Source organism: Pimephales promelas, chromosome 2 (assembly GCF_988280905.1).
Source record: "Pimephales promelas chromosome 2, fPimPro1.hap1.1, whole genome shotgun sequence".
Lineage (NCBI taxonomy): Eukaryota > Metazoa > Chordata > Actinopteri > Cypriniformes > Leuciscidae > Pimephales > Pimephales promelas.
This window is the reverse complement of record NC_142770.1, coordinates 36,179,428-36,205,733: the sequence shown is the minus strand read 5'-3', so window position 1 is coordinate 36,205,733 and position 26,306 is coordinate 36,179,428. Positions and strand designations below refer to the sequence as shown.

Here is a 26,306-nt window from a genome sequence, read left to right as displayed (position 1 = left end):
ACCCCCATCTCTATACGATGTTTTGATGCAGAGATAAAGTCTTGCAAAATGGTTGCTAGGGTACTCTATTTGGTTGCTAGGGAGTGGCTTGGTAGCTGTCAATCATGAAACTCCAAAGGCTGCTTGTCAGTATGAATGATATAAACCAACTCCCATGCCTCTATGACATTCAGAATGGAAGATATGCCACTTTGGATTTTGGTTGCTAAGGTGCTCGATAATGGTTGCTAGGGCATGGCCAGAAATTGTTGAGGTGATTCATGATTGGCTGTTTGCTGGCCCAAGTCAAACGAGCCCACCCTCATGTTTCTATGACACTTCTATCCTGAGATATCCCTTTGATCTCTTTTAATGGAAGTCTATGGGAGTTGTTACTAAGGTGCTCTAAATGGTTGCTAGGGCGTGGCTTAATAGCTTCACAATGATCCTGAGAGACTGATTGGTCATCTGAGTAAAATGAGCCCGCCCCCTTGTCTCTATGACACTATGATCCAGAGCTATGTTCAATACAAAATCCCTATGCAATTTACCATAGTAGGAAAAACACATGCATTTGATGGGACGTCCCTCACCATAGTAAGTCAATGGGGAAAACTTTGGGCAGCTCCTGCCCCCCAGGGGTGCAACTTTTACCCCATTGTGAGGTATGTTCTTACAGAGCCTGCCAGCCTCTTCAAATGTGGCAAATCACACATTTGTCCGAAATCCTCGTTCGGAGCTACGAGTCGTCAAAGTTTGTCTCAATGTTAAGTCTATGGGATTTTTTGGAAATTTGTTCGCCCCTGGGGCGAACACCGTACCCCTGATCTCTTATAAAATTCATATGACACTTCTCCTCAATAGGCCGCACGATTTGATGCCTCATTCATGGGTCTGTGACAAAAAATGTGGACGTAGGAGTGCTCCAAACTTTTTCCTGGAATAGTAAAATGCTATACTAGAAAATTTCAATGGGAAAAATTTTTGGGGAGCTCCTGCCCCCCAGGGGTGCAACTTTTACCCCATTGTGAGGTATTTTCTTAAAGAGCCTGTCAGCCTCTTCAAATGTAGTAAATTGCAAGTTTCTGCGAAATCCTCGCTCAGAGCTATGACTCGTCAAATTTTTTCGCCATGTTAAGTCTATGGGATTTTTTTTGGCCGTTTTTCGCCCCTGGGGCGAACATCGTACCCCCGATCTCTTAGAAAAGTCATAGCACACCTCTCCTAAATGAGCCGGTCGATTTGACACCTCACCCATGGGTCTGTGACAAAATCTGCGGGAGGAGTAGCGAACCAAAAAGTGGCCAGAATAATAATAAGAAGAAGAAGAAGAAGAAGAAGAATAACTAGAATATACATTTCCAGAAGAAAATGTGAAGTGGTGCTTGCAGTGGCAAAACTCCCCACCCGGTTGCTAGGGTGTTCTGGGTGGTTGCTAGGGTTTTGCTAAGGTGTTGCTAGGTGGTTGCTAGGGTGTTCTGGGTGGTTGCTAGGGTTTTCTTGGTGGTTGCTAGAGTGTTGCTATGTGTTGCTAGGTGGTTGCTATGGTGTTCTGGGTGGTTGCTAGGGTGTTGATAGGTGGTTGCTAGGGTGGTACTATGTGGTTGCTAGGGTGTTGTTAAGGTGTTCTGGATGGTTGCTAAGGTGTTGCTAGGGTGTTCTGGGTGGTTGCTATGGTGTTGCTAGGTGGTTGCTAGGGTATTCTGGGTGGTTGCTAGGGTGTTTTAGGTGGTTGCTATGGTATTTTGGGTGGTTGCTATGGTGTTACTAGGTGGTTGGTAGTGTTCATATATGGTTACTATAGAGTTTTTATAATGTTCATGGCATGATTTAGCACTTAGCTAATAAATATTAGCATGTAGCTATTCCCTGCTAGCATGTGTAGCATGTAGCAAGTCCTGTTTGCTAGCATGAGTAAAAAGAGCCAACCCCCATCTCTATATGATGTTTTGATGCAGAGATATAGGTCTTTCAAAATGGTTGCTAGGGTACTCTGTTTGGTTGCTAAGGAGTGGCTTGGCAGCTGCCAATCATGAAGCTCCACAGTCAATGTGAATGTATAAACCAACCCCCATCTCTATACGATGTTTTGATGCAGAGATATAGGTCTTGCAAAATGGTTGCTAGGGTACTCTGTTTGGTTGCTAGGGAGTGGCTTGGCAGCTGCCAATCATGAATCTCCAAAGGCTGCTGGTCAGTTTGATTGATATAATACAACTCCCATGCCTCTCTGACATTCAGAATGGAAGATATATTTTGGTTGCTAAGGTCCTCGATAATGGTTGCTAGAGCGTAGCCAGAAATTGTTGAGGTTATTCATGATTGGCTGTTTGCTACCCCGAGTCAAACGAGACCACCCTCGTGTTTCTATGACACTTCTATCCGGAGATATCCCCTTGATCTCTTTCAATGGAAGTCTATGGGACTTGTTGCTAAGGTGCTCTATATGGTTGCTAGGGCGTGGCTTAATAGCTTCACAATAACCCTGAGGGACTGATTGGTCGTCTGAGTAAAATGAGCCCGCCCCCTTGTCTCTATTACACTGTGATCCAGAGCTATGTTCAATGCAAAATCCCTATGCAATTTACCATAGTAGGAAAAACACATGCATTTGATGGGACGTCCTTCACCATAGTAAGTCAATGGGGCAACTTTGGGCTCCTCCTGCCCCCCAGGGGTGCAACTTTTACCCCATTGTGTGGTATTTTCTTACAGAGCCTGTCAGCCTCTTCAAATGTGGTAAATCACAGATTTCTACGAAATCCTCGCTCAGAGCTATGACCCGTCAAAGTTTTTCGCAATGTTAAGTCTATGGGATTTTTTTTGGCCGTTTTTCGCCCCTGGGGCGACCATCGTACCCCCGATCTCTTAGAAAAGTCATAGCACACCTCTCCTAAACGAGCCGGTCGATTTGACACCACTCTCATGAGTCTGTGACAAAAGCTGCGGGAGGAGTAGCGCGCCGAAGTTTTGTGTGGAAGAAAAAAAAGATTAATAAGTATGGAGGATAACAATAGTGTTGCTTTGCAAGCACCACTAATAAATAACATGGGGGTCAATGGGGAAAATTTGGGCAGCTCCTGCTCCCCAGGGGTACAACTTTTACCCCATTGTGAGGTATGCTCTTACAGAGCCTGTCAGCCTCTTCAAATGTGGTAAATCGCAGGCTTCTGTGAAATCCTCGCTCGGAGCTACGAGTCGTCAAAGTTTGTCGCAATGTTAAGTCTATGGGATTTTTGGGAAATTTGTTCGCCCTTCGGGCGAACATCGTACCCCCGATCGCTTAGAAAAGTCATAGCACACCATTCCCGAATATTCCGCACGTTTTGAGACCTCATTCATGGGTGTGTGACAAAAACTGCGGGAGGAGTAGCGTGCCAAACTTTTGGGCCGACTCAAAAAACACAATAGTAATAGTGTTGCCTTGCTTTCAGCAAGCACCACTAATAAATAACATGGGGGTCAATGGGGAAAATTTGGGCAGCTCCTGCCCCCCAGGGGTGCAACTTTTACCCCATTGTGAGGTATGTTCTTACAGAGCCTGTCAGCCTCTTCAAATGTGGTAAATCGCAGGCTTCTGTGAAATCCTCGCTCGGAGCTATGATTCGTCAAAGTTTGTCGCAATGTTAAGTCTATGGGATTTTTGGGAAATTTGTTCGCCCTTCGGGCGAACATCGTACCCCCGATCGCTTAGAAAAGTCATAGCACACCATTCCCGAATATTCCGCACGTTTTGAGACCTCATTCATGGGTGTGTGACAAAAACTGCGGGAGGAGTAGCGTGCCAAACTTTTTGGCCGACTCAAAAAACACAATAGTAATAGTGTTGCCTTGCTTTCAGCAAGCACCACTAATAATAAATAACATTGGGGTCTATGGGGAAAATTTGGGCAGCTCCTGCCCCCCAGGGGTGCAACTTTTACCCCATTGTGAGGTATGTTCTTACAGAGCCTGTCAGCCTCTTCAAATGTGGTGAATCGCAGGCTTCTGTGAAATTCTCGCTCGGAGCTATGAGTCGTCAAAGTTTGTCGCAATGTTAAGTCTATGGGATTTTTGGGAAATTTGTTCGCCCTTCGGGCGAACATCGTACCCCCGATCGCTTAGAAAAGTCATAGCACACCATTCCCGAATATTCCGCACGTTTTGAGACCTCATTCATGGGTGTGTGACAAAAACTGCGGGAGGAGTAGCGTGCCAAACTTTTGGGCCGACTCAAAAAACACAATAGTAATAGTGTTGCCTTGCTTTCAGCAAGCACCACTAATAACATGGGGGTCAATGGGGAAAATTTGGGCAGCTCCTGCCCCCCAGGGGTGCAACTTTTACCCCATTGTGAGGTATGTTCTTACAGAGCCTGTCAGCCTCTTCAAATGTGGTGAATCGCAGGCTTCTGTGAAATTCTCGCTCGGAGCTATGAGTCGTCAAAGTTTGTCGCAATGTTAAGTCTATGGGATTTTTAGGAAATTTGTTCGCCCTTCGGGCGAACATCGAACCCCCGATCGCTTAGAAAAGTCATAGCACACCATTCCCGAATATTACGCACGTTTTGAGACCTCATTCATGGGTGTGTGACAAAAACTGCGGGAGGAGTAGCGCGTCAAACTTTTTGGCCGGCTCAAAAAACACAATAGTAATAGTGTTGCCTTGCTTTCAGCAAGCACCACTAATAAGAATAATAAATAACATTGGGGTCTATGGGGAAAATTTGGGCAGCTCCTGCCCCCCAGGGGTGCAACTTTTACCCCATTGTGAGGTATGTTCTTACAGAGCCTGTCAGCCTCTTCAAATGTGGTGAATCGCAGGCTTCTGTGAAATTCTCGCTCGGAGCTATGAGTCGTCAAAGTTTGTCGCAATGTTAAGTCTATGGGATTTTTGGGAAATTTGTTCGCCCTTCGGGCGAACATCGTACCCCCGATCGCTTAGAAAAGTCATAGCACACCATTCCCGAATATTCCGCACGTTTTGAGACCTCATTCATGGGTGTGTGACAAAAACTGCGGGAGGAGTAGCGTGCCAAACTTTTGGGCCGACTCAAAAAACACAATAGTAATAGTGTTGCCTTGCTTTCAGCAAGCACCACTAATAATAATAAGTTTAAATAGCATTTCAGTAAGTTGGCTTTCCCAAGCCAACTTAATAATAAGTTTAAATAGCATTTCAGTAAGTTGGCTCTCACAAGCCAACTTAATAATAATAATAATAAGTTTAAATAGGATTTCAGTAAGTTGGCTTTCCCAAGCCAACTTAATTAATGAATTGAACTTTGCAGTAGTTCTAGGTGTGAACATGCACAACAATGTGAATAAATGAAAGGACACATTACAGTGAGTTGTACAAGCCTAAATAATAATTTTCACCTTCAGGATATGAAGCAGTGCCTCACTGGCATTTCCGAGCCGCTTAGGTGGTGGAGTTGGTGAAGGGAAAAGTGATGGGAGTGCATTGAGGAGAAAGATAGTGAAATCCACTATGGAAGAGAAAAATGCCCTTTTATGTAATAGTTTGAACATGGCTGACATTACAATGGATTTGGTTTATGAAACAGAATCTTACCTCCACGCAGATTCAAGGGGAAAGGGGGTTTGAGGGCCTTCTTCCACACAGCATAGAACTGCACCTTAGCACAAAAGTCTGCCCATCTTCCCTTCATTTCCTGGATGTATTTGGGGTTGGTGCCACTAAGGATGCGACGCAGCTCATCCATTGCCTAGGACAAAATTGTGCTCAGTTATTACAACTACTGAGCAGGCTTAATATAGGGCAGCCTGAAAAGACACACAGAGCACCAAAGAGGGAAGTTAAGAAGCTTACATTTCGAGTGTCTTTGAAGCATGGATATGCCTCAAAAATTTTCGTGGGTCTATCTTCGTCCTTTGTAACATCCGCATCAATGAAAGCCCGTCTGGCCTCGAACTCAAGGTCCAAAAGTTGAACAACATCACCTCTGTTGGGTTTTGCATTGGGCTTCTTGTACATGTTGTTCAATGTTTTGTAGTGTCTCGCCTGCATCTTCCGACTGTCTTGGCCAGCTAGAACAGGACAGTCATGGGAAATAAGTTAAAATGTAAACACTTCTCAGCTAAATATTTTACTTAATATATAAATTTAAGATTCTTTAAATCATAATAACAATAATGTGTTAGATATTGTTGACATCAATGTAGGCAATGGCTGAGTCAGCTGATAGACTGGGGTCAGAAAAAGTGTGTTCACTAACATCAAAAACTTTAGACTCTGAGAAATAACATATGATGTGCTAAGGAATTTCAACTCTGGCTTGCCTTCTGACAGCTACCATCATAGAAAGGGTTTTTCCTGCATAAACAATTATGAGGCGGCCTCCTCTATCAAACTTCACGCCACCTCCACCTCTCGTCAAAACTCGGACAGACAGTCACTAGGGGTGTCACCGAAATTAAGTCTTCAAATTAAAAAATGGAATCGTCGATGATGCCACGCCCTCACGTCACGCCCATGATGGGAAGTTCGGATCATTTTACTGTCTCTCTTTTTCAATCTCAATTCTCTGACCGAGCCCGAACTTGACCCAACCCGGGACGATATTTCCCATCACTATCCTCGGGCCGTGCCCTCATAGCGGGCCCTTGATCTAGATTATAGACATGCACTCGCAATAGAAACGGCGCGGGACTAGATTTTCTCCTCAGGGAAAACCAATCAAGGAAAACATATCAGGGCTCAACATTAACGCTTGTCAGGGACACGTGTTTTTTTTTTTGTTTTAGTTAAGGGAAAAGTGATAAAAACAATATAAGAAATACAAATAAAAAATAACAAGGGAATCACAGGAAACCATGAGGAAGATTCCATTTTATTTCATTTAATGTAAGTGGCAATTGATAGCCTATAGTTGATGATAATAGCTTATAGGCCTACCTTATATACGGACGGTAACAAAGTTGCGCTGTTGAGGCTCGCGCAGTTATTTACAACATTAATTATATAAAGAAACATGGAAGGCTATGCACGACCAGAGTGCCGTTTTCCTAAATGCCATCACGATTGAAACCAAGATTTCATAACAGTTCAATAATTGAGTCAAAGATTCAATTACCTATTATTAAACCGTCTCATTACGGGGAGAAAAAAAAAAGAAAAAAAAAAAAAGAAATTCAGCCGTTTGACTGAAAAATAATGTTTAAAGTAATGACTCGCTCATTAAAACGGTCGCCTGTCGCCTCCTACTGGTGGTTTAGTGTCAAAGTATAATTCTTTTCAACATTTTTTTTTGTGTTTTCAAAAATGTTTAGAACAATCTCATAATCTCATTTAATACAGTGAAAATTTTTCAATGTAAATGTTTATTTAATTGTAACAGCCTAGTGTCTTATTTTAATTGACTATTGATAAATGTAAAAATTTGAAATTAAATTCAGAGCATACATTAAATAAAATTAAGTGGAAAATGCCCTTTATAAAGGTACAAAAAATTATTCCGATAAGAGCATTTTCAAAAATGAAACATTGACAATTTAAATAAATGTTAAATTTTAAATCAGCCTACTTCAGTGTGATATGTTACCATATTATCAAGCTTAATTGAATCAGATGCAGATATCTAAATCAAAGAATATGGGTGGTTGGCGGGTGGACTTTTAACAACAAATTCAAGTGACTCAAAATGCACCAGATTAATGAATTTCTTAAAAAAAATGTACAACATTTTCTACTGGGGGAGCATGCCCCCGGACCCCCCTAGTATTACGATTTGACCACCTCTGCCTCATTTTGAGCCAGGAAAAACCCTGACATTGGCATGGGTAATGATGGTCTTACCAACAACATCCTCTGCAGGTGCAGTTAGTGGAGTGGTCAAAGTCTTGGGCAAGGGGTCTGATGCTGAGTTAGATGGCATCGGTGAGGCCAGAGTGCTAATGTGAGTCTTCCTTGGCACACAGGGGGCTGGCTGTGGTGAAGATGCTTTTCCTGGGAAAAATAACCAAATAAATTGTAAACAAGTATAAGTAACAGAAAAACACAGGCCAATCTACTCTGACGTACAGAAACGAGGACTATGTAGCACACTTTTATTTATTCCCCATTTTAGCACACACCTCCACTGAATCCATCCTCGCTGAGTTCATCATTGCTCTCAAGAATTATATTGTTATCGCTTGAAAAACTTGTGTCGGCACTTCTGTCGCCTTCTGTCTCACTGTCTGTGTTGTTTGAGCAGAAGAGAATCTTCTTTGAGGCCCCTCGTTGTGGCATGGACCCCTGCCTCTTCCTTGGGGACCTTATATTTTGGAGTCTCTTGTACATTTTGGTGTAGATGGTCAGCTGTGGTGAAATGATGTTTGATAAGTGTTTTCATGTTGCCGTCCAACCCAGTTGGTAATTAAAGGGTTAATTCACCAAAAATTGAAAATTATGTCATTAATGACTCACCCTCATGTCGTTCCAAGTCCGTAAGATCTCCATTCATCTTCGGAACACAGTTTAAGATATTTTAGATTTAGTCCGAGAGTTTTCTGTCCCTCTATTGAAAATGTATGTACGGTATACTGTCCTTGTCCATAAGGGGGGAGCAATTGTCACAGAAAAAAAAGCGACAAGTTTGCAGGTATGAGAAAGGAAATAGAGACAAAGTAGTCCAATGGGCTTTATGCCCAGCTGCACTACTTCCTGAACTTCAGCCAGCTCCTTGTTTCCGGTCTGCCATTATTGGACAAATTGATTAATTCAGGTGTGTCTGATTATTGTTGCCATGACTACTGAGGTCAGGTACACCTGAATTAATCAATTTGGCCAATAATGGCAGACAGGAAACAAGGAGCTGTATGAAGTTCAGGAAGTAGTGCAGCTGGGCATAAAGCCCATTGACATCAGTGGGTTAGTTACAATGTTTTGAAGCATTGAAAATAAATTTTGGTACAAAAATAAAAACTACAACTTTATTCAGCATTGTATTGTCTTCCAGTTCTGTTATCAATCCTGCTGATGTGTGTCTGGTGCATCTGTGTATTTGAGTTCAAATAAATATGGCTGGACAAAAAAAAAAAAAAAAAAGCCAGTCTTCCTATGTGTGTAAATCCTTAGACATGTTTGTGAAAATTGTTTTGTTTACAGCGTGCATCTCCCTCCAACTGTAAAGGCGGGCGTACACGATGTGATTTTTTTTGCTGTTTTACGAGCTCGCAGATGATTTTTCACTCGGGAGAAATCTCGTGGAAATCAGTTGTGCTCGCATGTCGCGGCTCGTATCGCGTGCGAGGAAGATACGAGCCGAGCCGAGCACCTCTCGACCTCCCGATAATTTAAGCATGTCTAAAAAGTTCGGGAGCTGTCGGCTTGCATTCGCGAGGTGTACGCGGTTGAATGAGCCGATTTGTCGATCTATCTGAACTTGCCCAATCAGGAGCTGAGGAAATCCACCTAAGAAAGACGAAAATGGTGTGGACTACTAGAAACACTGCTTCAATGAATGTTTTTATGATGACTTTGTGAAAGGTTAACTAAACAGTATCTGCCGTGTTCCTACTGGCCAGTATTTGGCATATTTTATTCTGAAACATCTGTAGGCTATTATGCTATTGTTTTTGATAGTGTTATGCATTTCTTACAGATTCTTACACGTCAGGATGATCATTACGTTTGCATGTTATTAAAAGCAATTACCGTTTGTCTACAGTCAGCCTGAGCTTTTTTTTATTAATGCCGACAGAACAATGTTGCCAGATATTGCTACGAAAAACAAGTAAAACCTAACAAAAACAAAGAAATTATATAAAAATCCAAAATAAGTTCAAAGCTTGTGTTTTGGAAATAAGATTAATATATTACGAACCACTTTAATAACTTCCTAAAGTGTGACATTAATCCAAAAACCAAGTCCAGATACTGTCACCTTTCCATTATGTGGATCTGACAACACGGGATCTGGCACCCGCGCCCTCACAACGCGCTCAAGCCCCGTTCACTGCGCTATAGCTTTCTCGCAGCAAAATTAATTGCAAACACTCACATGAGGCGTTTTAAACAGCTAATTAATCATTCAGAGAGCTTGAAATTTTATTTTTTTAATGTGTAGCCTACCGCAACTACGTTAATTCACACACAAACACAAGGGTGACTTGACGTCCATTTCCCAGTGCTGAAAACGAGCCTATAGCAAAATAATCAGGGCTTGTATCAATATTTTATATGCAGTTATGAGAGAGTTTAGCGCGGAACTTCGCGCGATTTCTTCGGAATTCAGCAGGTCGTAAAATCGTGTCGTATATCACTGCCTCCGTACGATTTTCGGATAAACTCACTAGTAAAGTGTGCCTGGACATACGATCTTCCGACCATCAGAATTCGTACCGTGTACGCCCGCCTTAACCGAAGCTCAGCTGCACCAGACACACGTCAGCGGCATCACTGAACGCAGATCCACAACAGAACCGGAATACACACACACACACACACACACACACGTCAGCAGCGTCTTAGGTCAGCACAATCACTGGACTCGCGAACACGGATTGACAACAGAACCGGATGACAATGCTGAATAAAGTCGTAGTTATTGTTATTTTTGGAACAAAATTTATTTTCAATGCTTCAAAAAATTCTAACTGACCCACTGATGTGACATGGACTACTTTGATGATGTCTTTATTTACTTTCTGGACAAGGACAGTATAAGGTACATAAACTTATAATGGAGGGACAGAAAACTCTCGGACTAAATTTAAAATATCTTAAACTCTGTCCTGAAGATGAACGGAGGTCTGACTGGCTTGGGACGACATGAGGGTGAGTCATTAAGGACATAATTTTCATTTTTGGGTGAACTAACCCTTTAAGTTGGTAATAAAGGAAAAAAATACTTACATAAGGCATATCTGTGCCAGCATCTCGTAACATAGGGTAATAGTCAACAATCTTCTGTGACATTACTCTCATTTCGAGTTTGGGGGGGTATTTTACTTCTTTCCCCATGGGACTAGCACGTAGGATCGCAACCATGCTGGTGATTGTGTTTCTTACAAGTCTGCAACATAGCTCCTTTGACATCTTGCAATCCTTTTCCTTTCCATTGCGAAGGAATGCAAAATACTGGCTGCGCACCATCTCTAATTCTGAATCTGTGTAGACCACATACTCTGGTGGGTCTGGCATTTTCATAGTTTGGTCAGCAGTTTGGGATATAAGGGGGAAGGCTGGAGGCTGACAAGGTGGCACGACACTAGTTGAGCGTATATTCCCACTCCCACTACAAGTGGTGGCATCTTGGTCAGAAGTATTTTCACACTAAAAAAAATTGCAAAGGAAAAAAGAAAAAAAAAGAAAGACAATTGAGAGCATTAATGATACAAGATATTTTGATAATCCCATTAGCTATTCCAATGTGTATTTACCTTTTGACTGATGAAATCCCAAAGCTTCTTTCTCTTAAGAAAATTTTCAGGGCCAGGGAAGAGATCCTTCAGGTCATCACGGCTAAGGCTTTTCAAAGCCTCCTCATCAATACTGGCAGCTGTAAATTGATGAGACAAATATGTATTTTTGTCTCTCTGAATTCCAAAACAGTCCAAGACAGAATGTTTGACAGAAACCCATGAAATACTATTTTTATTGTAATTGTTAATCTGAATGAAATTATCCTACTGCAACCAAGAGAAATTGAAACTAAGCCCTTTTAAAGGAATGTCTAAATTTACTGGCTAAGGTCAAATTGACCAATTAAACAAGCTTTCAACAACATCACTAAAGTTGCTGCTTCTGACAGCCCCATAAAATGTATATTGCTCAAAGTACATAAAATGGTGCATTACACCAATTTGTTCAAAACAATGTTAACTTGTAACACAAATCAATTGATTCAAATAATAAAAGCATGTTCAAGAATATAATTTAGTAGATCCAGATGTTAACTGATTCAAATAAAAAAAATGCATTTGAGGAAATTAGAAACATTACTTGTCACAAATATTATTTTTCTGAAAAATTATTTTTATTTTTGGACAGTTACATTTTATTGTAATACACCATAGATGTTACATTTTCTTAAATGTCATCCAGAGTCCACGTTTTTTCAAAAGAAACTAATAGCTGGCAGCCGATATAATTTTACTCACTTATTTTCTGGAACTATAACTTAGTTGTTGTTATCCACGGAGACTAAGCATGGCCTTTTGCAGACAGGCCTTATCCAACAGTGTGCAACATTAACGATTCTGTGATCAGAGATACAAAGACCGACGCTAAAGGGGGTCGCACACCGGACAAGAAGCGCAGAGCCACGTCTTTAAAATTCGAACACATTATTCTCTATGAGTGTAAGGTTAGCTACACACACCAGCGGCTCATGACCTTATTCAAAATCATTTACAATAATTAAAATTTTAAAATGTACGTTTACTTGTCTCAAATCGTGGTTCATTTCACCCTGTGCAGCAATATACATTTGGTTTTACATTCATTTACAGAAATCAGCTGCTTGAATGAAAATTGCTGATGTTATCGGACATTCAGGTGATTCTCAATTCATTCACTTAACGGACGCTCTGAGGTAACGTTAAAGTGTTCAGACTGCAAACTTCACTACAAATAATTGTATTTAATTGTCCAGTACAACATAGACAGTACTGACATTATCTTAATAATGGCTTAAACATAACAATTTTGCTGGCCATAAACTGAGAAAGTGCCCGCCGGTGTGCGATACCTTGAGTTGTCCTAGACGCGGCACTGTGCCTGAAGTCCGGTGTGCACACTCTTAACACACTGCTAAACTAATCCGCAAATATTAATGAAAAACACGACTTACCCTCCAACACAGACAGTATGGTGTCGTCAAAATCGTCCATGCCGACTTAACAGAGCTCGCCCAAGCCTTAACAAGCAGCTCCTGGTAATAATGACCCACAGGCAGGTGCGCTTGTCCCAATCAATTTGCAAATTGCATCAAAGAAAGACCGCGAAATCGCTTGAAGAACGTTAAGTGACTGACATCATCCACACGTGACCATGAACGTAACGGACAAGACCTAAAGATGCGCACGCGCTGAAAAAGTGAAAACGCAAAACAAAAAAAAAATATTTTTGTAAATAAAAATTATTTTAAAATAACAAATATAATGATCTAAAAAACAGTTATTTTATGCTGTATGTTAAATGGAAATACTAGTGTAGTAGCACAATAGCAAATAGTAAAAATTGCCTCACTTTCCCATCGTCCTTCAGGCTCATGTTCATATCAGACGCGATCAGACGGCGACAGTGCGCGAAACGGTGCATCATGGCGGCGTGGAGATGTATGATTTGTTTCGTCTTTGTTGCGTTAAGTCTAAAAGTGCACTTAGGTAAAGTTGGTTTTATATTCGCATATTCGCACATTCGCGGACTTCCGCGTTCAATAACTCGTGAACTAAACGTTGTTGCTAGACACAACACATATCACAGATAACTACAGATAAAACACCACAAGCTACAACTTACATTTCATCAAAACGATCTTTCCTTCGGACAGGACAAAATACATTGATCTCTATGCGCAGGCTGTTAAAAAGGGACCATCTACAAAGTGCAAACCCGAAGGAAAAGTTGTTTTGTGGAGATAAAAAATGTTATTTGTGTAGTAACAATATTCAACTCACGAGATATTGAACGCGGAACTCCGAAAATATGCAAAGCGAATATAAAACACAAAACAAAACAAAAAAATCTACCCAAGTTGCAGACTTGATCATGTTGGACCTTCAGGACCACATAGTTCGTGGACAGCACCATGAACATAGTCAAGTAAAAAAAAAAAAAAAAAAACAGGGTGAAAATAGTTTCATGTTTTATATTTGCCGAGTATTCACCTATATCACGACTGCTTTAGTGCACTTTTGCGTAGGCTATTGTACATAGGCTACAGTACACAAAAAGTGTTAAAACTTAGAGTAATTCACCAAACACATTTTTTATGTTCCAAAAGTTGTAGTATGTACCTACTGACCAGACCGAGGTGGAATTTTGACAGTAGGCTACCTCCCTTACTGTAGGCCTATGTACTGAAGGGTTGGGGTCAGAATCCTGTCTCTTCAATTTAATTATATATCCTTTTATAAATATTTATCCTTTGGAATGATTAATTTATTATTAAAAAAAAAAAACAACAATCAAGTATTTATTGTAATCATTTCTTTATTCATTTTCTTTTAGGTGCATTCCAGTGTGTGCCCTTGGGTTGTATTCACATGCAAGGCGCCTTTTGATTATAATTGTCTTGGGATTCAGAGAGCAGCGAGAGAGAGACATACATACATTCAGTTTTTTACAGCCAATTGGTCAAACACACAATCTTGAACTGTCATTATTTGTAGAAGAGCCCTTAGGACCTTTGCATATAAAAGTATACATCCCTTTGTCCTCTTTTTCTGGACCTTTTCATCATCACTGTATCTTCTGTATCTCGTCCGCAACATATAGACGGTAATGATGGCATTCTTCTCCTTTCTTTTACAAAGCTCTTTCTAATTAATGTTTAATTCCTCTCTACTCTGTCACCATCATCTGCTCAATAAATGCTTACAACATTCAGTGTGCTATGTTTTTCTTTATAAACCATTTTCATAATACAAATATTTAGAAAACAAGTTACAGTGTTTTCATTAATAAACCAGCATCATAATAAAAATCATTATAAAACAAGTTGAGGTGTTTTTCTTAATAAACTATTTTCTGGTTACAATGATTATTAATACAAGTGTTTTACAGTAAACGCTTTCTTAATAAATTGTTTAACAACTAATTAGGATACTTTTCATTGCACTTTTTATTGGTGACAATTGTGGCTTGTAAGCCATAAACACTATATATACTAAAAGCCATGATTATAATATAATAATTGCATATTTTATAACAATATCACATATCTTGTCATAGTTGACTTGTATAACTTTGAAGGTCAATTTATACATAATTTCACCTTTTTTCCATCAAGAGAACATCTCATGTGTATTTCTTTAGGGAGTGGAGTAAAGGGGCATAATATTATCGTTCCTGCTTTCCTGGAGTGAAATGTTTAATCATCCTGTTAAGATGGACTGCTCTTCTGAGCTCAGGCCTTCTTCAGCCTCGAAGATAAATGTTTTTTGTCAGTGTTGTGTGTGCGTTTGATATTCTTTTGAGGTTCTAAACTTTGTGATAATACAACATTCTCCTACCCTGGAAGAAGGTCACCACAGACTTAAATCTCAGAAATGGACGACAAAAAATCTGATTATTGGTTATATAGCCACTTTTCTATCAAAAATGTATAATTGTTTAGACTTTATGTTGTCCTATCAGAAGTAAACGATTATGCAATGGATGTTCCTACACTGGCTCTACTAATGTAACTAGTAATTATTCTTCAGTAAAATTTTACTTATTTGATTGAATTTCATTACTCCTGGTCTTCTTTCAGCATGTCTGGTCCTAGGCCTTACAACTGTACACCCCCCACACCCCCCGCCCCCAAAACAGTACAATAATCGAATCATTTTTTCCATTCAAAGATTTTAGTGCTTTCCCAGTGATCACGCTGACGTACTTCAGGTGAATTTTTGACAATAACTCCTTTACTGTACGTACAATAAACTAATGAGTTCAAGAAACAAATACATTAATTCCGCTGAACAATTTTTCCCCTTTCCAAGGGCTGTAGTGCTTTCCCAGTGACCACGCTGACGTACTTCAGGTGAAATTTTGCCAATAATTCATTTACTGTACGTACAATAAACTAATAAGTTAAAGAAAAAAATACTGTAATTCCCCTAACGTATTTTTTCCCGTTTCAAAGGCTGTAGTCCTTTTCTACTGATCAGACTGACTTACTACAGGTGAAATTTGGACAATAACCGCTTTACTGTACGTACAATAAACTAATAAGTTCAAGAAAAAAAAAACAGTAATTCCGCTGAACTATTTTTTCCTGTTCCAAGGACTGTAGTGCTTTCCCAGTGACCACGCTGACGTACTTCAGGTGAAATTTTGACAATAACTCCTTTACTGTACGTACAATAAACTAATGAGTTCAAGAAAAAATTACTGTAATTCCCCTAACGTATTTTTTCCCGTTTCAAAGGCTGTAGTCCTTTTCTACCGATCAGACTGACATACTTCAGGTGAAATTTTGACAAGACCTGAAGATGCGCACGCGCTGAAAAAGTGAAAACGCAAAACAAAAAAAAAATATTTTTGTAAATAAAAATTATTTTAAAATAACAAATATAATGATCTAAAAAACAGTTATTTTATGCTGTATGTTAAATGGAAATACTAGTGTAGTAGCACAATAGCAAATAGTAAAAATTGCCTCACTTTCCCATCGTCCTTCAGGCTCATGTTCATATCAGACGCGATCAGACGGCGACAGTGCGCCAAACGGTGCATCATGGCGGCGTGGAGATGTATGATTTGTTTCGTCTTTGTTGCGTTAAGTCTAAAAGTGCTCCTTAGCCACATAAATACAAGTCACGGTCGTAGTCCGGATTTTTGGGTTTATTGTGGAATTGATGGTTGTGAGCAAGACTTCAGAGTTTTCAACTCATTCTTTCGCCACATTAAACGGACGCACCCTCTGTATTTGACGAATGGATGCCCACAGCAAACTCACGTGGATTGGAAAATTTTGGGGTATCAATTTTTTCCAATTGTAGCACTCCTACAACGACCAACGCTGTGGAAATATCGCCTGATACTTCTGGACCCTCTCGACCGGAAACACCACAGCCTGAGGTTGTTGGCAGACCTGTCCAAGTGAGTTTCAGTGGTCATTTTGACAGCTAACTTAACCCTCTGATGGTCTTCGTTTAGGAGTCACGTCCTGAGCCTTGCCTTGTTAGTGACCCCTAAAAATAAAAACTTCCTCCATCTCAGTAAAAACCAATGCAATTTATTTTTGTTTTATATAATATTTTTTCTTTTTAATTTAGTAATTTGAGACAATTTGATTAGATTTATTAACATTTATGCAGTTGCCATTGAAAAAAAATATTTTTCTGCATTTATTAATTATTAATGCAGTATTTTAGTTTAATATAGAGTCTAGGCCTTCAGAAAAAAAAAAAAAACATTTTTTGAAGCAAATTAGCACCATCTGGTTACAGTATAGAGAAAAAGCGTAGAACCATGGTGTAACCACTAGATGGCATGTACAGCTCTCTATGGATAGGCATATGAATTAAGTTTTAGGTTTTTTTTTTCTTTCTTTTTTTTTTTTTTATAAATATTGATAGTGTTTCTCATTCATTTCCAATGGGGGTCATTTTTGACCGAAGACCAAAATTGTGAGGATTTTTTTACGACCACTTAGCATGCTCGGATCATGACCTCATTATTTATTTTTTATTTTTTTGTATTCACATACCAGAAAAGTCACCAAGTATCATAACCTTCCGATGAAGCTGTGATTTTTTTTATTTTTTTTTTATTATTTTTTTTTTATTCTAAACAGAATTTTTTTCGGTCAGAAGTGACCGAGGACCATCAGAGGGTTAAAGGATTAGTTCACTTCAAAATGAAAATTTCCTAATAATTTACTTGCCCCAATGCCATCCAAGATATGACACCCAATAATATTATACAAAAACATCTTTAGTTTAAGTCAGACACAATCATTATTGTCAGGTCAGGTGGCATACAGATATGAAAAACTTGCTCTTTTTTTTAATCTAAAGGAAGATGCTGTTGCTGTAACATCCAGAGCCAGACCTGATATTACCAGATCTGCAGCAGCTTTTGCAATCTGTGTCCGGGAACAATGTCACTTGTCCCAGGTATGCTTGTCATGATGGCCAATATTTGTTTAAAATGGTAATCCCTTACATTGTGTTAGTGTAGTGTATATTGTGGACCTCTAGGTTATGATTAATAGTGGGGAGGATTTAATACGAATCTCTTATTTTTTTTTAATAAACAGAGAACGGTCAACAATGTCATCTCAGGGGTGCAACAATACCAAGCTGTTCTTCTGGATATGCTGAGGGAGGGAATGAGAAGGGTGTTTGAAGAGCATCCGGAGACGACCACTCAGCTTCAGGATGAGATTTTGGGAACATTTGATAAGTTCATAGACCCTTTCTCCACCACTGCATATGGACAGAATAGAACTATTCGGGAGCTTTTCAATCCAGTCAACCCAGAAGAAGTAGTAGTGTCCCAGAAGATTTGTTGGGTAAAGCGAGGTCGTTCAAGGGTCATGGCCATAAGAAACAAAAGTTTTTACTATGTACCACTAATTGAAAGTCTAAAACAGTTACTGACCAATTCTAGAATCTTCAACATGTTAAACACTGCTCCACAAAGAAGCAGAGAAGGATTCTTTTATGACTTTACTGATGGGAACCTCTTTACATCTCATTCTTTATATTCTCGAAGGCCTAATGCATTGCAAATAATATTGTACTCGGATGAAATTGAAATTTGTAACCCCTTAGGGTCCCATGCGTCTGCAAATAAATTGTTGATGTTTTATTATAGTTTAGGAAATATTGATCCAAAATTTAGGTCAAAATTGGCTGCTATACGACTCCTTGCTATTGCTAAGGCAAATGATATTACTCAGTCGGGTGTAGATGTTGTACTAAAAAGAATTCTACAAGATCTAACACTGCTTTACAATGGTGTAAGGATTGAAACGCCAAATGGTGAAATAGAGTTGTTCGGTGCGGTAATAGCTGTATGTGGAGACACGCTTGCCCAGCATGAGCTTGCTGGCTTTAAAGAAGGTGTTGGATTTGCCTATAGCAAATGTAGACAATGCGAGTGCATCTTTGAGGATATGCAAAGTATTTTTGAAGAAAATAAGTTTGTTGAAAGAACTTTGGAGAAGCACATTAGCCAGTGTCTTAATATAGACAAAGCAAGCACAGATACCTTGAAGGCATCCCTCAGAACCACTTACGGGATTAACAGAAGAAGTGTACTTGTTGATTTTCCTGGATTTGACCTGATCAAACAAACTCCACAGGACGTAATGCATGTAATTTTTGAAGGCGTTGCACCAATGGAAGTTAAGCTTGTATTAAAATACCTTATTCTGTCAGGACTGATAGAATTAGATGAGTTTAATTCAGCCATTCAAAATTTTCCTTACTCGCCTCTCGATATACGGGATAAGCCATCTCCTATTAGTGTCAGCACTTTGGCAGCTAATGACAACAGATTGAAACAGTCTTGTGGGCAAATGTTAATTCTTTTGAAAATACTGCCTTTTCTTTTGAATGATGTGCACAATGAGTATGTTCAATTTATTGTCAAATTAATTGAGATAGTTCAGATAGTCCTTGCTCCGATTATTTCTTTGCAGACGATATTACGGCTTAAGAGTATGATTGAGCAACACTTGCATCAGTTCAAACTACTTTTTCCTGATGCCAATGTAATACCCAAGCAGCATTACATGTTGCATCTTCCAAGTCAAATCATATCGCTTGGTCCTCTAATAAGGAGTATGTGCATGCGATTTGAGGCAAAGCACAGTTATTTTAAGCAGTGGGCTTCGAAGTTAAATTTTAAAAATGTTTGTAAATCACTTGCAAATCACAATCAGTTTCTTGAATGTTGTCAGAATGAAATAGGTATTGAGCATCCAATTTTTGCAAATGAAAGAGAATCAGGGCCCGTCTCAGCTGTCAAAAATCTTGAATATGTTAAGAGAAAAGTCAAAGATTTTTTGGGAATAGAGGTCATACAATCTGTTGTCTCTGTGAAGTGGTATATTCTCAATGGGAATAAATACATCAGTGGGAAGTCTATGATTATCACAAATGTAAATGATGCTTTCCCAGTATTTGGACTGATAAAGGATATCTTGTTGATTGATTCCTCTTTTGTTGCTTTTGAATACCAGAGTTATGAAACTTTAAATTTGAATCCCGACTTGTTGGCATATGAAGTGGCTGTGCCCACTCTTGCCCAGGCAACAGAATTGGTACATGAACTTATTGATCACACTTCATATTACTCTATTAGTTTCAAAGAAAGTGTGTTTGTGCCCATTAAATATAGTCTTTGTGATGTTATTGCCCATAGAAATGGGCGTGAGGATGTGTAATTGTATTATGAGTTGTGGTTGATGTAGAGGTATCTCTTCCATGCTGTTTGTGTTTGAAGCCTGGGGCATTCTGTTTAATAAATAATATTTTCAACAGATTCTTTGTGTAATTCTTAAATCAAGTAACTTGAGGTTGTTTCTGATTCTAAAAACAAGGGTATTTTTGGTGTGAGCCAGAGCTCAAACTAAAATAACTTATTTTAACATTCATTCACTCAATTTTAAGATTCCCAGACTAGTTTAGACAAAAAAAACATCTCCATGATCAATTTAAGACTATCCCATAAATTCAAAGGTTAAAAACAAGTAAAAAAACTTTTAAAACAAGACAATCCATCTAACATGTCTAAATCTAAGATTTTAAATCTTAGCAAGTGCAGAATTATTTGCAGTGTACACGTTGCTTCCTGACCAGTCATCGTGTGCCGTCTTTAACGACGCGCGTGATGTCATCGAGAAGGCGAAACTACTAGCGAGTGACTTCCGGAAACGAACGTAAACAAACAATGGATGAAGCGGCGAGTGTTGTATTGGCTGTCCTGTGTGCAGAAAAACGTAAAAAAAAGAAAGAAAACCCGACAATGGACACGTTCCTGGATAGCTGGAAGAGAACAGTATGCATAATCGCTTCTCGGGTTGACATTAACACACTTACAGAATTGTATTAAGAATTTAACATATTTTTACACCACCTTTTAATGTGTGATTGTGTAAAATGTTCATCATGAGATACCAACCTTTCGCGAACTTGCTTTTAACATTGATCGAACCCTCGTTTTCCTATTGGAATCCAGAGGAAGCTTATGCAGCGACTGTCTTGCACAGCACAATATTCTGTATTGCTCGGTAGCTCGATCCAGTGTCATCACGAGGTAAGCATGTACATGTATGTTACTTAGCTATGTGTGTAATGGGTGAATCGGTGGGCGGGGCTAAACCGGCCGTGTTGAAGCAGGTGTTGATCTTCTTCTGCGGGGGTGGTGTTTTATCCTCTTTGTCGTCATAGTTCCCCACTTTTAAAAACGAGTCGTTTTCAGAGGCTGGTGTCAATAAAAGCTTTTATTGGACTAACAAGGACGTTTTCAGTTCTGAAACTAACAGGATATTATTATAATATGATGACCTCTTAGATGTCAAAAGCTCAAGGAAAATTTGATTTCTCAGTTCATCACCCCTTTAAAATGACTTTCATTCATTACCAGAAAATATAAAGCACCTTGCATTACTATTGTGTATGAGATGTGCTAGAAATAAATACCTTGCCATTCGATTAGCCTGCCTGCTTGTCCATCCAGGTGCTGAGCATTGTTTTCTTGGATTACCCTTTTTGCCTTGGATCCTCGTCTGTTTTGTTTGCCTGGCCCAGACAATGGATGCTGACCAAAATGTTCTACAAAAACAAATCATGAGAAGCATTAACCATTGTGGTGACATGTTCTATGATATTACCCTAATTGCCCATACTTGACACAAACTACTCTCACAAAATGTGTAAATAGATGCTTACCAAGGACACGCTGTAAACACAGATTGAGTAGCACAAATAAATCTGAGTTAAATACAGACATTTTAGCACAGCAGAGACAGTGACGACAAAGGCCTGAGATTCAACGGTAAACTACTCCCAGATTTTTTAGGTCAGCTAAAAAAATTGTAGGTCAGCTAACCTGATGAGGTCTCATTCACTCTATGAACATGATAAAGCCAGATAAGTGTTGGATTATAAAAGGACACATACTCAGCTTTATTTTGAAGTAAAATACATGTCAACATCTCGTGAATTGGCAGAATAAAAGACATTTTGGTGTGAGAAACATGAAATTACCGGCAGAAAATAACATACACTGCACAGTTTGAGGTGGTCTCTTCACTTCTCTGACCAATTAAAGCTTAATGATTATCAGCACTGAGAAGTACAGAACTCACTGTTTAATTTGATGCAAAAAAAAAAGAAAGAAAGAAAGAAAGAAAGCTTGAGATTTGAGTTAAATACAGACATTTTAGCACAGCAGAGAAAGTGAGGACACACTGCATGTTGTTTGCACACTTTATTAACTTGAAACTGTTTTCACAAGAAAAACACACTCATCACATGGTCAAACACACGTCACATAGTATTAACAATATAAAAGAATTTATATACACTGCATGTTGTTTGCACATTTTATTAACAAATATCCCCGACTAAGCAAGCCAAAAGGCGACAGTGGCAAGGAACCAAAACTCCATCAGATTGGATGGAGAATAAAAACTTGAGTGAACCCAGGCTCAGTCTGGCTTACATACATATTGTTTCAATAGAAGCTTTACAGTAAGTGTATATCAGGAAAGTTAAAAGGGAAAAAAATACATTTAGTTAATCATGTAATAGTAAGGGCATAACATATCGCCAGCATTGAGTCGTCTCTTCACAGGCGTTGGTCTTCTCATTACAGGCGTTGGGGCATCTGAAGTCTCCGTGAGAGGCTGGATACAAACTGGAGCTGACGAACCCCTATTTTCTCGGGACAAGCTTCCCGAGATAACAGCAGAAAGGCAGATGGGAAATAATTAGCATAGCTGCTGTTCATAATATTAATGCATTTGATCTGATTCAGCAGTAGTATAAAAGGTGAGCAATATGTGAATGAATGGTTAAAGAGATGCGTAACTTTATGGAAATGGTTCTCCCGTTCTGGCTCGCTCTCAGCATCCCTCAAGGAGCTCTGAGGAGCCGACGATGGAAGGAGACACTGTCCTGGGATGCCTGGGTAGAGTGCGTGGCGCCCTATTCAAAATCCTGCTGTGGTAAACAAAAAAAACAAACAAAAAAAAAAAAACAACAGGTTATTTTACGAATGTACAGTGAGCTTACAATAAGTACTTTACTTACAATACAGTCTGTCTGGGTTGTCAGTTCACAATGAGGCTCCATTTAAATTTGTCACACATGGTCTGTGAGAGGCAAGCAGACGTCAGGCAAAATCACAGTCTGAAAAAGTCCGGGTTGTCAGAGAACCAATCCAGCTCCAGGACGTAGATCAAACTCAATTATTTCATTGGTCACACTGAGGCTCCATTTACATGAAATTACAATGTTTAGACGCTATTGAGGCTCCTTTTACATGAACATCAAGTCCATACGCAAGCTCCCAATTTTGTCTAGACATCTATAGTTCATTCGCGAGCTCACAGTTGACAAATAAAACATTGATAGTTCATACACAGTTCCCAGTGTCATAAAATGTGACACAAATGGTCTGTGAGAGTCCAGCAAAATCTAGTCCTTAAAACAGGAATCAAAAGTCCAGCCACTCCAGCCTGATGAAGGCCTTCTCAACCATCCAGCCAGTCCAGGTGTAGGCCCTCTCCACGGAAGGACTTCCTTTTGACCCCGTAGTCGAACCGTAGTTCAACGCCCACACTGATGTCCTTCAGTGCTCTGAAGAGGATGACGTCCTTGTCCTCCCCATTCACACGTAACCTGCAGTGAAAGGGCTTCAGGTTGGGCGCTTTTGTGGAGTGGTTTATCCTCCTCCCAACGGTGTCTTTGCCAGGGTGGCACTCGCACGGAAAGGTCTGGGCGTCGACGCAGAGATCTCTTTTTCCGGCTTTAAAGAAGAACATGTACCCGGCCTCGTCATGCTGGGCCTGCACCATCGCCCTCCCTTGTGCAGCTGGGATGACCTTGCCGTGGCAGTCGCAAACAATGTCATTCTTTGAAAAAGTCTGAGTTGCCACGACTCCTAAAATAATGAGAACACATTACATTTTTTAATTAATGAACAAACATTACATGTAGACACACAGTTCAGAATGTAAATGTAGTTCTTGCTGCAGTTATTGGCTGCTAAATTGTACATTTTACATTATTGTTTTTTTCTGCCCTTACAAGACAAATGAAAGGTTTTCTTACCAAAACCACGCTCATCACCAAAGTCTTTTATGGCCATGCCCGACCAGTTCTGCTCAGACACACAGCGAATGATGAACTTGTCATCTTCAACTGCTGCCTTCGAAGGTGGTGTCCACAGCCGTTCGATGTCCTCCGGCTTGGGACAGTTGACCTTCCATCCCTCCTGTGCAATAAGCCGTGCCACCTTTGCGGCCGAAGGCTTGCGGACTGTGAAATGTGCTGAAAGACAGAATGAAATAACGTTACTCATGTGAGTCACTGTAAATGAATGACCTAGTTTTTGTGTTGAGTTAATGAGTGTCAATGCTCTATTGATGGATTCAGAGACTCACACAGCAGATATTGCTCTCTCTGGGCATACTGGGTAATCCGCCACTTATCGTAAAAAACGCGGTCATCTGGAAAGCCTGATTCGACGCGCTGCTTCTTGGATGGCGGCTGACCCTCCGGCGAAACAGGAAATCTCTCCACGAACTCAGCGAAGCTCTTCCCAGATGGTCCAGCTGCACAGCTTGTGGCCGAGGAAGTCTCGTCTGCAGAAGTGCTGTATGAGAGAGGAATACACGGTTTATAATATACCAAAAAATTATGAATGAAAACTTGCTATTTTTGTTGTGCTAATTGTTTGTGATGAGTAATGGATGAAGAGATGTGTACCTGACTAATGATTCCAGCAGCAGAGCTGCGTTGATGACATCCTGCGGCCGGACCGCACCAGTGCTGATGGACAGGTAATGGTGGAGCGCCTCCTGTTGCTGCGCCGGGAGCTTTTCTGCAGCCTCCTCAACAGCCCTCCGCACACACTGGGCAGAGAAAGGAGCCAGCTTGTACCTGCAGAAACAAAAAGGAAATATTAATTGTTATGTGACTGTGATGAGGCAAGATACAAAGAAGTGTATCCGTTCACACACATGGACCCGTGTAAGGCACTTACAATTTATGGAGCCGATTCATGTCCCGAGAGACACTTTGAACTTCCATGCCGGATGACGAAACAAAGAATCTATTGCAGAGTTTCTCCGGCTGAATGTTCTCAGGCCTGATTCGTCTGAAGTACAGCTCCAAGCATTACGGAAAAAAAGACAGATGAGTTATTACATTTAAAACTATGGTGGAGAGAAATCAACAGTTTGTATCAGTAAAACTTACAGCTTCCTCCTCTTGTGCCAGAGCAATCTGCATACTCGAGGTTTTCTCCCTCTGTACGCCGATCACAAATCTGTCACCCAGCTTAGTCTTGTTCACCCACTCAGCATCCTGGAAAATATCGAGAAGGCGTTATTTACAAATGCACAAGTGTGCCAATATTAAAGCACATCCGAAGTGTAAACTGGTTAGAGTAGATGAACTCACCGTCAAGGCTTCCACAGCTCTGGGACGCTGCATGTGGACAAACACCAAGAGCGCCTCGCAGTAGTAGCGGTAGAGCGTCTGGTCCGTGTTGGAGAGCTCTCTGCCCGCCTGCAGGTCCCTCTGGATCCTGAGCACGTCCGGCTTCGCCACTCTCACGATCTTCTGGCAGTGTTTAATGCCAGGAGCCCTCTGAACCAACCGGCTGTTTGGATTAAACATAACAGACAAGACTATTAAAGTTATCAATAGCATAAAGTGAGAAAAGAATTTACATTTAAAGCGTTTAAGGATTGCCCCTTACGTTTGAGGAAGATCTGATGAAGGAGCAGAAGCATCATCTTCATCACAGTCAGACTCGCGGGGCTGGTTCGTGATAAAAAAACCACGCTGAAGAAACTCCTTGACCATGATGACGCGAGAGCGGTGATCAGGCAGGAGCGCACAGATCTGGTTGTAGTCCCAGGTCCTGTTCATCCGAACCCACTCTCTGCTCGAAGCCTTGGCTTTCTGAACCTCGGCCGCTCTCTCCTCGGGCGTGCGTTTCTTCATGCAGACTCTGGCCAGGTGAGCAGCAAGGTTTTCCTGGGGTTTGTGGCACTGCAAGCAGTGGACAACGGTGCGATCAGCGTACCTTAAAAACAAAATTACATGATATAGAATCAATTATTTAAACTATGATCTGAAAGAATGAGACATAAGTAAAAAAAAAAGAAATAAAATACTCTTAAATATGCAGCAAAACAGGGCATTGTCCTATTACCATTGAAATGGAGCTCAACAGAAAATACACAAAAACACAAACATTACCTCTTTTCAGCTTGTCCTTCCATTTCAGCAAAATCCGATTCAGATTGTCTCAGCAGATCAGCAGAGTAGATAGAATCCAAGAGAATCTGCGCAGACCTGATAATGGGCCATCATGAGATAGCTGAGCCATCAGTAAGCCATCAATGAGCCATCAGTTTTACTGCCTGAGCTTGTGAAATGAAACTGATTAGTTCTAATGGTTTTTAAATGGGCAATCATATTTACTGCCAGGGA

General features: G+C 40.2%; 3 protein-coding genes across 3 annotated transcripts in view; 1 reads left to right on the top strand and 2 right to left on the bottom strand.

Annotated features, from left to right (window-relative positions):
- The window catches only part of LOC148997289 (uncharacterized), a 406,394-nt gene extending 399,953 nt beyond the window's left edge, over nt 1–6,441 (bottom strand). Inside the window, exons 1-3 of the mRNA XM_089118904.1 lie at nt 5,791–6,441; nt 5,533–5,686; nt 5,337–5,446 (exon numbers count right to left, since the gene is read on the bottom strand). Coding sequence (XP_088975030.1) covers nt 5,337–5,446; nt 5,533–5,686; nt 5,791–5,988 — 462 coding nt within the window. The 5' untranslated portion in view covers nt 5,989–6,441. The remainder of the gene's footprint in view (nt 1–5,336; nt 5,447–5,532; nt 5,687–5,790) is intronic.
- An 11,457-nt stretch (nt 6,442–17,898) lies between these two features.
- Nucleotides 17,899–20,077, top strand: LOC148997288 (uncharacterized). The gene has a single exon (XM_089132512.1). The coding sequence runs from the start codon at nt 17,939–17,941 to the stop codon at nt 20,015–20,017; it is 2,079 nt and encodes a 692-aa protein (XP_088988638.1). The 5' UTR covers nt 17,899–17,938; the 3' UTR covers nt 20,018–20,077.
- Nucleotides 20,078–22,056: 1,979 nt separating this feature from the next.
- LOC120467037 (uncharacterized) lies at nt 22,057–26,095 on the bottom strand. Its single transcript, XM_089119714.1, has 10 exons — nt 26,073–26,095; nt 25,567–25,896; nt 25,266–25,467; nt 25,063–25,169; nt 24,847–24,981; nt 24,570–24,743; nt 24,245–24,456; nt 23,913–24,131; nt 22,890–23,742; nt 22,057–22,799 (listed from the first exon to the last, which is right to left on the bottom strand). Exons 1-9 carry the CDS (start codon nt 26,093–26,095, stop codon nt 23,333–23,335), a joined length of 1,812 nt encoding a protein of 603 aa, XP_088975840.1. The 3' UTR covers nt 22,057–22,799; nt 22,890–23,332.
- Nucleotides 26,096–26,306: the final 211 nt, after the last annotated feature.